This window comes from Betta splendens, chromosome 13, assembly GCF_900634795.4.
Source record: "Betta splendens chromosome 13, fBetSpl5.4, whole genome shotgun sequence".
NCBI lineage: Eukaryota > Metazoa > Chordata > Actinopteri > Anabantiformes > Osphronemidae > Betta > Betta splendens.
This window is the reverse complement of record NC_040893.2, coordinates 15,853,855-15,869,843: the sequence shown is the minus strand read 5'-3', so window position 1 is coordinate 15,869,843 and position 15,989 is coordinate 15,853,855. Positions and strand designations below refer to the sequence as shown.

The following is a 15,989-nucleotide window of genomic DNA, read 5'->3' as shown; positions in this document are numbered from 1 at the left end:
ATGAATGAGTGTTTTTCTTTGATTAGTGCCCTCCATAGAAACAGGAGGAAGAGGCCTGTTCAGCAAGAATTATCTTTTCTCGTTTCCCAGACCGTTTCTGATGGAATTTATTTCCTTTTGCTTTGCAATGAATCATACTGTACAGATGAGCATCATTTCTCTGTTACTTCAGATTTCTCTCCTTTTTTGGGTGATAAAATTAAGGAAACAAGCGATAATATTCCACGTATTTTATTATTTCAAACCCACATCTCTTACTGGCATTTTCTCAATGTTGATTCCTGGATTAACACTTTTGAAGGAGGTCGATTGTTTATCCGAAAGAAACGCATGACCTTCCCGAAAAGGAGCAGGAATAACTTGTTTGAATAAAGACAGGCGCAACCAAGACTTGAATTTCATTCTGGTGCGACCCGAGGCTCGTTCCCCAACGGTCCTTGAACGTCCCACGCCGGGTTACCTGAAACTCCAAGGGCGTCTCCCCGCGTTCGTAGCCGCGCCCCTTTCGCTCACACACGGCATCATACAGGAAGAAAGCCCGGTGTGAAATCCGGTGGGTGAACGGCTCCTGCCAGTGCTGAAGCTTCTTGGGGGATTTTGTTTAGTTCTGTCATCGGCTGCTGTTCGGAGCTGAGCTCAACATGCTGATCAAGGAATTGTGAGTATCACGACTTTCTAAAGCTGCGTCGTTGTTGAACGAACTCACACTTTACCAACTTGTCTCAAATAATTAACTCGAACAAAGCCTAGATAATAGTATTTATTTCCTAAAACAAATAGCCTTCTTCAGGTGTTATGTTAATCCAACATGTTTCCTGTATTTTAGCGTTTAGCTTGGCCGGCGTGTTAAAACCTCGTTGGGGAACTCAGAACTCCATTTGAAAGTTACGCAATTTAAAGTTTCTTTGGTTTTCAGCAAACGGTTTCACGCTTTCTAATGTGATTTAAGGGAGATTCTGGATAATACGCGAATGGGAAAGCGTTCGGCACTGATGGGTTGCGTTTTATATTACAAACGGCGGTGGGAGCAGCTGAACTTGTCGGCTCGGTTGGTCGCTGCCGAGCCTCGTTGATTCACCAGCTACTTTACATCGCAATTTGACTTTAGAGTAACGTTATGCATGCTTTCAGCCAGCACGCGGGGGTTCATTTCTAGCTCATCTATTTATTAAGTGCAAGTGCAAGTGCTTAGAAAATTCATTCATTCACACTTCCTGAACAAAATAATTTGGAAAATGCTTGGTCAGAGTTTTGAAGGGATTTCCTAAGTCAAGTGAGTGTTATTTACACAGATGAATCACACAGACAGAAGTCACCGAGTAAATGAACTGATGACATGCAACTCCTGAGCCGGTGGTTTTATGACCGACGTGCACATGAACATCATTGCTGCCCGAGCATCTAGTAGCTGAGTGTCAGGTGACCGTAGTGCAAAGTACAATAAAAGGCACAGTCATGTTAAGGTATTAGTACCATGGGGATCGGTGTAAATGAAGTGAAACACAGGTAAGCGTATTGGTCATCCCAGCAGCCGGGTCAATGGATGGAAGGCTTCTCTTCCAGTCTGATCTGTTGTCATAAAATATTCAGGAGCTGCCAGACCAGCTAGGCGGCGATAAATTGGCTATTGTATCATGACACACAGGAGGAGCACAGGCTCCGAGCGCGCGCAGACCCACGGACGCAGGCTTTCAAACACCGCCTCCACGTTTATTTGTTATCAGCACTCGCTCTGATTGCTGTTTGGTGATGTCCTCCTGTCTAGGTTCCTGTGGTGGTGGGACACGAGTAGACAACTTACAGGCCTTTACTTCTTATATAAGTATAAATCACTTGTCACTAAATAAAGTGTCTGAAGCAGCGCTGCTGTGTCCTCTGTCATAGATAATGTCCTCTGTCTGCTGGAAAGAAAAAAGCAAGGATGGGTTCAATTAAAAGGCAGCTGCGTTGCGTTATGGGAAATGTAGACCGTGTAGTTTCATCTTTAACAGTAAAACTTTACCATAATCCATACCATAATTGATCTCATGGGTCTCATACCTCCCAGGTTATCGGAGGAACAACATGGAGTTTGCTGTTGTACTGTACTTCTTCATGGCCTTGTTGACAGTGTTAAGAGACATTTAAACATTTGTTTGCCAGTAAATTCGTGCCAAGTTAGTTCTCATTTGAAACACTGTTTCCTCACTAAATAGTGACATCAACATGAAAACAATAAATATTTCAGCCCTAGAAACTGTGTAAATTGACTGTAAAACCTGCCAACTACCCGTTGACCCCCAAAGGTGGGAATGCGGTGTTTAGTTCCTCTGCTGGGCAATTTCTGAACTTTCTTCAATCGTTTTCTCTGAGTTTGTAGATCAGACCTGAGGAAACTCATCTTTGATAGACTTGTCATTTAATTCATGGGTCCTGTGCTTAAACCCCTTCTTTTTGTTGATTTTCTCTCTTTCAGCCGAATCGTCCTGCCCGTTTCGGTGGAGGAGGTAAGAAATCACAACATTTGCAATGAGTGTAATGAATAACTGATTTGTGTTTGAAAGAGCAGCTGATGGTGACACGCATCTTTGCCTGCATCTTCTTATCAAGTCGATTTCTGTGACATTGGCTGCACTTGATAAGCTGCAAGGTGCAGCCGGTCCGTACAGACTGTGCTCCTCCGTCCTCACTTTGTCGCTTCAGGCTGCTTTTAGACGTCCTTGCAGTTGAAACGCTGTAGCTTCATATCAGGTTCAGAATTTATTTAGCAGTGTTTAATTTACCACTTGGCTACAGCCACGTTTTACAGCGAGCAGCTCCGGCCTCTTAATATCTTTCCCCCTCATTTGATATGTGCTTTATCTGGGTTTTCTTCCCTGAAGCCCGGCCTCCTTCAACTAACGGCTAATTACTCAGTCTACGTTTTCATTAAAATGCTCAGGACAACACTGCTTTGTTTTCTCATTGCCTAACACAAATCGGGAGCCTGTATTTGCCTAAGCCACATAATCTAGGTCTCTTGTACAACCAGCTTTTCCTCTGAGCCCCTTCAGGGTGAAATGTTTTGTGGATTCCTGTGTTAGTTGAGTAACTAAGTGCAACAATGAGAAAACCTCAGCTGGATTAAATTGGACTAAGCTATATGTGATACAGCTGCAACAAGCCGTTGATTACAAAGGAAAACTGAAGGATTTGGGAGCTGGGCTAGTGGTTTCCAAATGTACCATTTTTTTTAATATAATCCTGGCTTCCTATACCTGCTGATAAATGGGGACTATCCTTACTGAGACACTGGTCGAACGTGACAAGTCACATTCCTGAGTTCCTAATCACAGTGGAAAAGCAGTAGCAGTGCTTTTCTATCGAGACAAGAGGGTTCGGCCTGATCCCTATACAAGGTTCCAAACCTGCTAAACTGTCAAACAATTAATAAATTTAATTGTCATTGAAAGTAAACAGTTGCCTACTGTTAAAACCAGCTTTGATGGGCGAGTAAATAATGAGCACATAAAACATGCGCGCGACTGGCCAGGCTACCAGAACCAGTGACATGAGTCACACTTTCCAGTGTCACAACACTTTTGCCTGACTCAGGAAAGACTATGAGGGTTGGAGGAGGAAGAGAGTAGGGAAAAAGTCGAGTCAAGTCTTACTAGGCTTTTTTCCTGTGCTGAATAGTGTGAATGGTTTTATGAGAGGTTATAGGGTTTGAAACTTGTGTTGCTGCCACTAGTGTTTCTGGAAGGTGCATTTAAATTAGTCATAGGAAAAGAGAAAGGCTTTTTATTTTCAAGTGTTTTTTTTTTCGTTTTTTTTTTTTTTACAGCAGACATTTGAGCAGGGTATGTTTAATGCAGAAACTTATATTTGACCACTAGGGGGCGGTAGAACAGACGTTATATTATACACAAGCTAAAATATGCTGTTTAATATAAGAGTCTCCCTTCACGTAGGTGAAGTTAAGTTGTTTAGAGGTTGGACACATTTAAAAGACTCAATTTGTTGATTGTTGCGGGCGTTCAACATTTCATTTGATCTAATGTCAAAGATTTATTATTGCGCTGTTAATGTTGTTAACGTAGGTTTGTGCTGAAATTGGCTTTTCCTTTGTCGCTCCAGTACCAAGTGGGTCAGCTGTACGCAGTAGCGGAGGCCAGTAAGAATGAGACGGGAGGAGGGGAAGGTGTGGAGGTGCTGGTCAACGAGCCCTATGAGAAGGAGGGAGAGAAGGGACAGTACACGCACAAGATCTACCACCTGCAGAGGTGAGAAGCTCAGTGGAGCTGCACACCGGGTCGGGGGCTACGGCGCCGGGTCGGGGGGCTACAGGGTCGGGGCGGGCACTACTTGTAATTTTCGCATTTGACTGCATCTGCATCTGTGTGTCTCTGCAGTAAAGTGCCAGGTATCTTACGTGTGATTGCACCAAAAGGTTCTCTGGAGGTTCACGAGAAGGCGTGGAACGCATATCCTTACTGTCGAACCAGTAGGTTTCACCACACACAGTACCTAAAACTCAAAGTTATCGTAATTCAATAATAAAAAAAAAGTTCCCACGAAATACAGTAAAGATCAGATCTAGCTCAATGTGTAAATTCTGAACATTATCTATAACTCTGTTATTCTCTCTTTTTTTCCCGCTTCACCTTTGCCCCTGATGCAGTCCTCACAGTACGTTACCTCTTATTTTGACTCTATAAAAAGTAACCTAAAAGTCAACATATTGACCTTTTTTAGTAGCATAATAAATTTTTGACTGACTGTTTTACACATCCCTCCCATATTCACAGAATTCCTACATGAAGGACAAGTTCATGATTAAGATTGAGACATGGCACAAGCCTGACATGGGGGATCAGGACAACGTAAGTGGTGCTTTGCTCATTATAAACACCAACACATTTAGAGACAAATAAGCCTTTTGAGACCTGATGCAACCTCAAATAATCTTAACATAACAGGCACATTTATAAAAACTGATTTACTCATGGTTTCGGTCCACCTCAGACCATACAGGACTTTACCTTTTTGTTTCTAACTTTCAGGTACACGGACTAGACAAAAGCACGTGGGAATCAGTTGAGGTTGTCGATATTGACATTGCAGACAAAGGTTGTATAAGTTCAAAGGTAGGAGTTAAAATAATTTCCATGTCAAGGACTGTATGTCCCATCAGTGGTTCAGATGACCTGCTGCAGTGCATACTGTAGGTGTACATCTTGTCTTTGTTCCTCAGGATTACAAAGCAGATCAGGATCCCGCTATATTCAAGTCAGAGAAGACTGGTAGAGGGCCACTAGGACCAGACTGGAAGGTGAGACATCACTCTGATGATGATGATGATGATTTATTCACTAAATGACTGAGTTTAATGTCCGACTTGGTGTTTTTCTTATTTTTTTGTGTGTAGAAAGAACTTGCCAACAACCCCAACTGTCCACACATGTGTGCATATAAGTTAGTCACTGTTGAGTTTAAGTGGCTGGGACTACAGGGGAAGATGGAAAGCTTCATTCAGAAGGTTTGTTATTCTCCTGGAAAATACGTGTAAATGTATCAATCGTCTAATAGTTTCAATGCGAGAACACTATGATTTTAATGGTCAAAGTGTGTCTAATAGTGTCTGTTACATGTGTACCTGTATTGATAACATAAGATAAAGAAATGCTCATCAGGCAGATATAGATACCATGTGTTATGTAGTTGTGGATATGTATAAGTGTTTATAATATAGGCATCAAAGAAACAATACATCAGTACGTTCATTTACATGTTGCATGCCCAACAGTAACAAGCTAATTTGTCTGATCCTCCTTTTTTTCAGATGGAAAAGCGTTTGTTCACGCATTTCCACAGACAGCTGTTCTGCACAATCGACAAATGGATTGGTCTAACAATGGACGACATACGACGCATGGAGGAAGAGACAAAGAATGAGCTGGATGAGGTGATGGAGAATAGTGGATACGGCTCAGTCTCACGTGCAGCAGTACTTCCCCCTTATTCACTGTAAACCTCCAAGCCTTCAGAAAAAAACATGTACAGTAAACGGGCCGGAGCAAAGGAGAAGGCTGCAAAATCACTATCTTGCCTAGAGCACCGAAACCCGTTTGTGAACCGGGAGGCGCATAGTCGCGATTACGCCCCCCCCCCCCGGTGCCCAATCGCGAAGTAGAGGGCGCAAAATCATGATGTTGCCTAGGGCACCAACTTGGCCGGCTCTGGTCAGCAGGCAAGGCCAGAATGTGAAGGCATATGGAGGAGCTAGTAGAGCATCTAGAACAATGTGTATTAATGGAAATCAAAAAGGGGAATATCTGAAAAACAATTTGTTACAACTTTATGGACAACAATGTGTAATATGTTTGAGTTGATTAGCTTATTAAAGTGTATAGCATTTTGCTTTCCATTGTTTACATATCTGTATTGTGCTGTCCTTTTAATATTAGTATAGTAGTCCTACAGTATTAACATTTACTTCATTGGCTTGTTTTTAATATCAAAGCTAAATAACATTCTAAAAACAATCTTCTTCTAAACTACCTCTCTAAACTTCTCACTAATGTGTTCCTCCTCCTCACAGATGAGGAAGAATGACTGCGTTAAAGGCATGTCAGCTGATGAGTAACTGATGGCTGACATGTGAGTATTCCAGTTTATGGCTATTTATTAATCTGAACAGAATAAACTGGTCTATTTAAACCTTGTTCTGTGCATCTCTTCAGGTCCTCTGAAACGGGAGGACTCCTCACCTTGGACGCTGGACCAAGAACAGCTTGATGGGCCTAATCAAGAACAGCACTCTTACATACTACTGTACTTAAATTTGCTCTTAATAAGAGCTCATTACTGTAAAGCAATAGTGTGTTTGTATAAACTACATTAGAATACAACTACAGCAGTTTCTTTTTAGTTTGCTAGTTGAACTCTGTTCTGAGGATGAATTGTTCTTGTTTATGCCTAATCTTTCTGTGGCAAAAGGTGTTTCAGTAATTACCATGACCCTTTTAAAACTGTATTCATTTTGATTTTGTTGTCTTTGCATTGATTTATTGTTTACTTAATGGAGAATGACACACTTTCCTCAAGTTGTCTGTCTACATCCATATGCAGAAACGCCTAGTTACTAAATAATTATTTCTTGGACTTATATATTATATTATATTGATCAGTATAAAATGGACTTCAGCGCCTTTGAGACGATGCTATTAATTCTGTGATGTCACAAAGTGCACTTAATGCTTTTTGGCAAAGTCATCATGACCCAGTGACTGAACGTCCTGCAATGAAAGCACAGAGTTTATAGTTTATTAAAAGTGTATTTACAATAAGAAGACTGCATCTGAGACACATTGACAATAAGCTGGCCTGGTCTCACCTGTGGTAAAGGTTAGGCTTTATAGAAAGGTGCCAGCAGCATCTTTGTTTAATTGTAGCTTTGGGTTGAGGTTTTGAGTGCTGGTTGTGGTAATATGTAAGAAAAAAACAAACTGAACTCGGAGCATCTATCAAAATAGCTTATGGAAGCTGTTTCCTCTTGGTGACTGTTAAAATATTGAAAGTGTTGTCACATTAAAACACACGTTAATTTCGAGGTATTTGACTGTATAGTGTATTAAAGTCAATTTATTTCTTCAAAGTGTGTGTTTGTACATTGACAGTCTGCTGGACTGAGGGAACATCACAGCCACCTGCCGCTAGAATAAAACAGCGAGTCTTGAATTTTCACAATAAGAGCATCGCTGTAGGGTTAACTGACTAAACTGCAGTTTGGTTTTTTTTGTAATGTTATTGTCCATCGCCAAGTTTAACACGCACTTGATTCTCACGCTAATATTTATTGCTACATGTGTTTGTGACTGGGCTTAGGTTCAGATGCGTGTGACTGTAAGATCGGAGTGCTGATGCTTCTTTATACGCGGAGAAACTATATTTCCATACCATATTTCAATAATTTAAGTTATTGATAATTTATAGAAAATTAAGCAGCTTAATCGACACACAACCGCCCATATGGCTAAATGAGTTACAAACGATGATAATAATGTAAGCTTTATTTTGAAGGTATGCGTTGTCTTCCTGTTAGGGGAGGGGGCAGCATCATTGGCTACTGTACCAAGTTGCCGTGTGGGTTCTACTGTACGTCTGTTTTCAAGAAGATAAAGAGCGAAAACAGTCACTACGAAAGCAAAACGGGTATGGTACAAAGAAGTAACGCCTTTAATGCCGCTCGTTGGTTTATCTCAGTAGTGTTTAATGAAGAAAAGCTTGGTTTGGCTATGTCGTAATGTAGCTACTGTAGCACTATGCTTTAACTGCAGTATAAAATATCAACAGCTGCTATTAGCTTGTTAAGCTAGTTAATGCCACCTCCGTGACAGTCTGGTCAACCCTGAGACGTCCCCGTAAACTCTTACCAAAGCACAGGAAGTAAGTTTTAGCTACTGTAGCTAACCAGCGCTCCGTTTGCGTATCTGCTGTCTCGGGTTCCACTTGAACTTGTGTGGTCACGTCGTATTTGCATCGCTGCTTTGCAGGTGTGCAGACGATGGAGGAGAACGAGGATCAGTCAGATCTCAGTCTGCGACCGGGGAACCTCGACGGAGACAGTTTCAGGTGGGACCCTTTCGCGCATAGCTGCATTCGCTGACGCATTAGGAGTTGAAGTCACACAACCTAAAAAGTTTATAGAATGTTGGAAGACTCCTGAATTTTATGCACATGTTAATCCCAACTGGACAAGTTGCCAAATAAAAGTATTGTGAATGGACCCTGGTTCATTGTGTAAAAGCTATAGGAAAACCTGCACTTACACAACATACACTGTTTGCTGCTTTGAAAACTTGTCTGCATTCACACTTCAGTGCTTTGTGTTTAGATAAAGATTTGGATGGATCCATGTGGAAAATCAGGCAGGATTAGCAAATATCTTTCATGGACACTATGTTGCATTGTTGTTAAATGCGACTGATTCCCTTTAGACAAGGATGCCATTGTTCATATTTGGCTGTAATTTCTTCAGTCTTTGTATCTGTCAAAAACATTCTTTAAAACAACAATGTTATTCTTCAGTCTATCCTGTTGGAATTTTGTATTTATTTGTGATAAATAGCGTAGCTGTAAATAACAGTCATAATAAATTTAAATAAAGGTTACAGAGATGAGAAGCTGACTCCTTGTATTAGAACTTAATGTTCTGAACTGAAAGCGTAATTGTCTATAGTATTAAATATTCTCTAGGACCAACGTTTGCCAGTCTGTGGTAGCTGGACTAGGTTGGCCAATAATACCGACTTAACTTGGATTTGAAGGTCCCAAGAATTTTTGAGTTCTCACAAACATGTTGATTTCTCAATCTTGTAATAGGCCTATTGTTGAAACATTTTACAATAGGATTACTTGTGATTCTTGGCAGACAAGACTGATTTGTAGCCACATTAACTAATTCACTAATCACTGAGACTTACTTTAGTGCACCCAATACAGGAGTCGGGATTTTTCTCATTTCACTCAGTGGTTTGAATCTACAGATGCAACAGAAGCCTTTTTACTCCTCTGTAGGGGTACGCCTTCATATTTTGTGGGTTTAAATACTTCAATACTTGGACTTTTAAGACGATAGCTGACCTCACGCCTTTTCGCTCTCTGAAGTAAAATGGACGAAATCGCTCGAATGTTTGGCAGCCTAGGGCGCGCCCGTTCTGATAGTCTCTCCAGTGATGGCTCACATTCAACCTGCAGCAGAATGGTGCTGCGCCACCGGCTCCATCAGCTGATGACCTGCGTGGAAGATTTGGACCCCAAAGACAAGTTACATGACAAAGTCGTGCAGACCTTGGATAATGCCTTTCTCATCTGTGGCAAGAGAGCTAGCAAACCTAAGAGACACAGCTTCAGGTGGAAACCAGATCTCCTCCTCACTGGTCTTTTTCATGTGTTAAAGAATTTTTGCTCAGGATTAATGTTATTTTATTTTCTAATTTGTTTAGAATGTGTAAAATTCTGTTGTTTCCTTTCTCTATTGGGTTGTTTGCACTATTCATATGCTGTGTGTGTACTTTTGGCACACAGTAGACAATTCTGATTCTTGCTAATTTAAGTAGAACTTTATCCTTTGAGTAGAAAAATCCGTATAATGAGTTGGTGAAAAATAGTTACTTGTGAGGTTAAATGGAGCAGATTTATTTAATTCATTTAGTAGCTACACAGTTCTTTTACCCATACATGTAATGTGCTTATCTCTGCTTTTTGCTGCACTGAATCCCCTTTTTACAAAACTCACATCTTTTTTTCACATCTTCCGTTTTTGCATTACTGTTTTTTCTATTTCCACAGGCTGCATGTTGTGACCTGGAATGTGGCCACAGTTGATCCTCCAGAGGACGTGACCTCACTTCTGCATCTGAACTCCCCAAAGAGTCCCGACCTTTATGTCATTGGGTAGGTGGTGCTGGGAATGTGACTCAAGGGTGAGATGAATAATTAGTTTATAGAACTGGATGTGGAGCAGCATGACTAACGTTCAAAACTGTGTGGGTGTGTCAGTCTGCAGGAGGTGCATTCAAGACCTTTGAGATTTGTTTCGGACTTTGTATTCGATGACCCGTGGAGTCATCTATTTATGTCTGTCTTAGCACCAAGGAAATTTGTTAAGGTATTTATCAAAGCATACAAAAACAAATAAACCTTTCAGGTGGTATCCTATGTGCTCAGCAAACGTGTGTGTGTGTTTCAGGTGTCGTCCATCAGAATGCAGGGTCTGCTGCTGCTTTTCTTCTCCAAACTGCAGCACGTCCCCTTCATCAGAGACATTAAAGCTACATATACACGCACTGGAATTTATGGTTACTGGGTGAGCAATAAACACACACATTTTAAAAAGTACTGGACCAGTTAAACACTGGATGTATTATTACGGTAATCTATGATGAAGTCAAATTTGGATTTAAAATTAACCACTATCATCTCCCAGAATGTGAGGCTGTTGTGAATGTGACCACAAAAGCAGAAGTACAATATTTCTTCAAAATATGATGTTGCTTTGCTTTTAATATATAAATTTCATAATTAGCCCTTTGTCTCATTGAAAATGTATTTTTAACTTTATTGGTTTTACAGTTTGTGTATATGAAATTAACGAAAAGTTTTGAGTAGTTCAACGGAACTTGAGGCTGCCTTTATTATTATGGCTTATTGTTTGTCTCCCAGGGCAACAAAGGCGGCGTGTCTATCCGGTTGTCTTTCTATGGCCACATGCTCTGTTTTCTCAATTGCCACTTAGCTGCTCATATGAGAGAAGCCTCTGAGAGAGTCGATGAGTTTGAGCACATCATGGACACACAGACATTTGAATGTAAAAAGGCTCCTAGAATTGTTGACCACAGGTAAGATGATGCACAACATCCACAGTGTAGATCTGTAAGGGATATCACAGAGCATCATGGGTCATTTCTTTCTGCGCCATCTCCAGATTGATCTTTTGGTTTGGAGATCTAAACTTCAGAATTCAGGACCATGGCATGCACTTTGTTCGCTCCTGCATCAATAATCAAACCTACAACCTCCTGTGGAGCAAAGACCAGGTTTGACACTTAAAACAATCCTTCAGCTATTTAAAGTCACACAGTGAGTCATGAATTTTAGCCAGAACATTTTTTTTAGGTTTTATTTCATTTAGGTACCATTTCAGTGGTGATTCATTTCTGTGTATTTTAGTTTAGTGGGTGAAATGTGTGTGCTGCCAATTTCAGCTGATGATGATGAAGAAGAAAGACCAGATGCTTCAGGAGTTTGAGGAGGGACCTCTGGACTTCCAGCCCACATACAAGTTTGACTTAAACTCTGATACTTATGACAGCAGGTAACTATCGCTCAGTAACACCTATGAAATTCAGGAATCATAATACTCTGTGTTTGATCTGTAGCCTTTTCAACTCTACAGGCTCTACAGGACATGGTTGGGCTTTAAGTAAGAGTACAAATACATTTGTGTCCACATGTGTCATTCTATTCTACTGTAACTAACATTACTTATCTATAATAAAAGCAATTATCCATAATATATAATCTTTTGGCAATCAGCTATGTCTTAATCATGTTTTGAAGGCTTAATGCACATTCTCATCATCGGTAGTCATCCTTAAATGAAATAAGCAAATTGGTCGATTTAAGCTTCAACATTTGTGTTGTGTGAAAAGAACGCAACACTTCAAGCCTTGTGCTTGTTGTAATACTCTTGTTCCATGCTGCATTTCTTTCAGTATGAATCTGTCTAAACGCTGTCAAATCTCAAGTCAAGTGTCTCTTTATATTATCAAATACTGTCTGAGCTCAGGAGTTAATTGTTTGTAGTCGTCAGACGTGCTGTGTGGCGTCTCTGACCTCTAGTGGTGAGAAAGGGTAATATTTAGCATGAGAGGATCTCTTCATGATGTTTTCTCCACTTTTCACTGACTCATGTATGTTAATTTACTGGTGGACAGTTGCCCGCAATGATTCACCAGATTACACCAGACTTAATGCATTTTAGGGATTTTAAATGCAGAATGAAAAAAGCTAAAACAATTTGTTTATAAATACCCCACAGAGTATCTAATAAATAGCAAATACAGGATGATGTCTACCTTAACCAAAAGTTAACACAGTCTGTGTCATTACCACCTGGCTTCAGTGAGAAAACATTTTTTTTCTAATCCAGTGTATGTGTTAGTCTGTAACTGGATAGAAATCAGACAAACTGCTAATTAATCAATTAACACAGTCAGCTATAGAAATATTTGTCTTGTCTGCAGTAAAGAGTTTTTCCATTGTAAAGCCATCTGGTAAGTGAAGAGCAGCTTCTTTTACATAATTGTACAGTACTTAAAGCATCCTGCGTAGTCATATCTGCCTAATATGACCTTAATGATGATCTAATATGACAATGTCCAGTGTCCCAGCGTTTGAGCACTGATTATGGCTGGTCTGTTTGTCTGGAGAAGCAATTGTGATGAAGCACTTTTGTTTCTGTAGGCCGAATATACTTTTGTTTTATAAAAATGTTTTTCGAAAAATGTCAAAGATGAATGTTTTGATTACAGATAAGACATTTTAGTACAATGTTACGATATTGTGCAACTTAGCAAAAAGCTTTTAGTCTAGCCCCATTATTAAGGCCACTCTGACAAAGAGAGTGAAACTTGATTCATTTTTTCCATTTACTTGTCACATACTAACATATATCTATATCTATATTTAATATTTTTCCGACTCAGTAAAAAGAAGCGTAAACCTGCATGGACGGACAGAATTCTCTGGCGCCTCAGACCCAAAACCTCAACTTCTCATGAGGATGATAAAGAAAAACCTGTGGATAAGAAGCTCATCAGGCAGCTGGACGAGGATGAGGAGTATCCTCTGAAGATCACACAGGATCTGTACACAAGTAACATGGAGTACAGAATCAGTGACCACAAGCCTGTCATTGGCCTCTTCACACTGAAGGTGAGAACACTGTCATTGTCACAGTCATTTTCTTGACTTGCTTCTCACACACAGTTATTCTTGGATGCCTTTCATTGAAATACAGATTGTATGAATAAAAACCTGTAATAAAACAAAGACAAACCACATGAATGGACCTAAACTATGCTTAAATAACCAAGAGTAATCAAATCGCAAACTTTATTTTTTCATCTTCTTTTAGCTGAGGAAGATGTACGAGACTCCTCTGGTGCGTCTGCAGGCGGAGGGTGAGTGGAGCGCAGATATTGATGCCATCGTTGTCTACAGCCCCCTGCATCCTTTCCCCTCCAGTACCTGGGACTGGATTGGACTCTATAAGGTTTGCTGAGCAACAACTATCTAGATGGGCTACTTCACTATGCGAGTTCTGAATGTGTATGTGTGTATTTAGGTTGGATTCACCTGTGTGTCAGACTACATCACGTACACATGGGTCAAAGATGATGAAGTAGCCTTCAATGAAGAAATCATACAGGTAGTAGCGTGTATTGGTAAAAAGTAAATATACTGGAAAAAAGCATTTCATATAAATGTGCCTCTGTTTTGTAGGTATTTGTCAGTAAGGAGGACATTCCAGTGCGAGGAGGAGAGTGTGTGCTTTGCTACTACAGCAGTACTCTACGATGCATCATTGGAGTCAGCGAACCATTCAAGGTCAGTGAGACAGTTGGAGCACATCATCTACATTTGAGTGTATTCACAAAGGCAAATGTATTTTATTCTAACAGACAACCTGATACTGATTCAAGTTTTCGGTCACATTCATTTTATATCTATATATACCTGTACATGCTGCTGCGTCCTTCAGGTCCACGAGTCCAAGGTAGCCATTGAAGAAGGCCTGCTGCCAGAGAGGATCAATGGACTTGACAAAACTGTAGCAAGCAAAGACTGAAAATAATCTGCCAGATGTCAAAGATGTGAGTTGCTGTAGGGCATGTTTCTTGAGCCGACACAGAAGGAGCAGATTAGGAAATGTTACCTGTTCATGCTTTTGCACGTGAACACTTATGTCTTTGATGCTTCTGCTGTAGTTCTTTATGGTCAGTATGCTTATTAGAATGTATTTATCTAATTATAGTAGAGTGGAACCTCAAATTTAAATATGCTTTACCTTAAACCAACTTAATCTTGTGAGCTACATGTTTTTTTCTGAATCCCATAGTACTGTATGTGTTATTGACTTAGATGAGTTTGATTGAATGCCATGTGATTTTTTGAAACAAATCAGACCAAAGGTTTTTCAACTGTAAGGTGGACGTCCCCAGAGAGAGATACACATGAGGTACAGAGTCAGTGGGAGGGGAGAAGCATGCAGGGGCTATGGAACCACAGGAAGTGTCTTAGTATAGTTTGGCCTGCATTTAATAGAGCTGCAGCAGAGTTTTTCACACCTCTTAACTCCAGTACTTGATAATAGACTTGCGTCTAGCTAGTGTCAATGTTTGTCAAGTGCTGTCAAAGTCTGCAGCGAACTGCTTTAATAAGAAAAATGACATTCGAGAAAAAGAAAGCTTACTGGTCTTTGCTCACACTGGTTGTGATACTGTATGTCCAAGAATGCTACTGATTATTGTTTCTGTCCTGTATGTTACCTGTCACTGTCAACCCTGCTAGTCTGTGAGCCCATTCAATTTATTATATTTCACTTACAACTCTAATGCGCACAACCCTTTTAATACCATGAGCCAAAAGCTTCAGAGAAAACAAAAAATTAAAGTCCTGTATGAGCTTTATTACTAGATATTGACGGAATAAAAATTCTGTAAATCAAAAATTAGGATGAAATTAAATTTAATTGGATTATTCATTTAAAAGCAAATGATTATACTTTCTAATTCAATCTGTGCTGTCACAGATGCATTGCTGTAGTAGCTGGATCTATTTATGGTTTTAATGTTTGTATGTTTTTTAAAACATTTCTAGACTTTCTTCCTGCAGTATTTTCTTTAACTTCAGTTTTTCCTGGAGGACTTGAACTCTGATGCTCATTTACGACTTGTTGCCTCATTAACCCACCTGCACATTTCAGTATTAATCATTCCCTTTTGATACAGATTGTGGTGTTGCAGTAAAATTGAAAACTTTTTCAATGCATAATATTTATAGGCTTCATTTTATCGTCTGCACTGTGAAAGCAAAGAAATAGGATTGAATATTTTTGTTTAAAAATGTGGACTCAGCAAGTGCCTTTGATTGACTGTCACGTTTCATTGTTGAAACAGATGCTGCTTAATTTTGACACAGTGTATTATAATATTCTTAATATTTATCATGTAATTTTGTGGCTTTCACGACCTGAGATCTGAATTTTTACATATCACTGTTCTGACCTCTTGTATTGAGTGTTTTCTTGTTTTTGACTAGGTGGAATCTGTTATTAGCCATTCATGTTAGTTAGTTTTAAATGATGTGGACTTCTTTTCTCAGCAATGACAAGTTGTGATACTATATCAACAAATTTATAGCTTTGCAAATGCAAATATAACAAGTGTCAACTCATGTTG

The 15,989-nt window shown here is 39.9% G+C and overlaps 2 protein-coding genes across 4 annotated transcripts; both read left to right on the top strand.

Annotated features, from left to right (window-relative positions):
• Positions 1 to 496: 496 nt before the first annotated feature.
• Positions 497 to 7,618, top strand: LOC114867518 (phosphatidylinositol transfer protein alpha isoform-like). The gene is made up of 12 exons (XM_029170216.3): positions 497 to 658; positions 2,456 to 2,486; positions 4,099 to 4,244; positions 4,374 to 4,465; positions 4,643 to 4,650; positions 4,770 to 4,844; positions 5,025 to 5,108; positions 5,216 to 5,293; positions 5,390 to 5,500; positions 5,804 to 5,926; positions 6,563 to 6,621; positions 6,705 to 7,618. The coding sequence occupies exons 1-11, from the start codon at positions 642 to 644 to the stop codon at positions 6,605 to 6,607; spliced, it is 810 nt and encodes a 269-aa protein (XP_029026049.1). The 5' UTR covers positions 497 to 641; the 3' UTR covers positions 6,608 to 6,621; positions 6,705 to 7,618.
• A 412-nt stretch (positions 7,619 to 8,030) lies between these two features.
• On the top strand, positions 8,031 to 15,984 carry inpp5ka (inositol polyphosphate-5-phosphatase Ka). Of its 3 annotated transcripts, none has more exons than XM_029170212.1 (14): positions 8,031 to 8,175; positions 8,517 to 8,595; positions 10,315 to 10,419; positions 10,525 to 10,633; positions 10,715 to 10,831; positions 11,188 to 11,363; positions 11,450 to 11,561; positions 11,730 to 11,839; positions 11,921 to 11,947; positions 13,233 to 13,461; positions 13,664 to 13,801; positions 13,874 to 13,957; positions 14,032 to 14,136; positions 14,291 to 15,984. In XM_029170212.1, exons 1-14 carry the CDS (start codon positions 8,046 to 8,048, stop codon positions 14,375 to 14,377), a joined length of 1,608 nt encoding a protein of 535 aa, XP_029026045.1. In that variant the 5' UTR covers positions 8,031 to 8,045; the 3' UTR covers positions 14,378 to 15,984. The 3 variants fall into 3 exon arrangements, with proteins under 3 accessions (XP_029026045.1, XP_029026046.1, XP_029026047.1); XM_029170214.2 differs by lacking the exon at positions 8,031 to 8,175 and adding an exon at positions 8,182 to 8,409; XM_029170213.1 differs by lacking the exon at positions 11,921 to 11,947.
• Positions 15,985 to 15,989: the final 5 nt, after the last annotated feature.

What these genes read in the sequence shown, in the direction of transcription:
- inpp5ka (XM_029170212.1), top strand. Translation starts at nt 8,046, where the DNA reads ATGCGTTGTCTTCCTGTTAGGGGAGGGGGCAGCATCATTGGCTACTGT. An exon ending in CCTAGAATTGTTGACCACAG is followed by an intron (nt 11,364 to 11,449) that starts GTAAGATGATGC and finishes CGCCATCTCCAG; the next exon opens with ATTGATCTTTTGGTTTGGAG. An exon ending in TTGGCCTCTTCACACTGAAG is followed by an intron (nt 13,462 to 13,663) that starts GTGAGAACACTG and finishes ATCTTCTTTTAG; the next exon opens with CTGAGGAAGATGTACGAGAC.
- LOC114867518 (XM_029170216.3), top strand. An exon ending in AAGATCTACCACCTGCAGAG is followed by an intron (nt 4,245 to 4,373) that starts GTGAGAAGCTCA and finishes GTGTCTCTGCAG; the next exon opens with TAAAGTGCCAGGTATCTTAC. An exon ending in CAAAGAATGAGCTGGATGAG is followed by an intron (nt 5,927 to 6,562) that starts GTGATGGAGAAT and finishes TCCTCCTCACAG; the next exon opens with ATGAGGAAGAATGACTGCGT.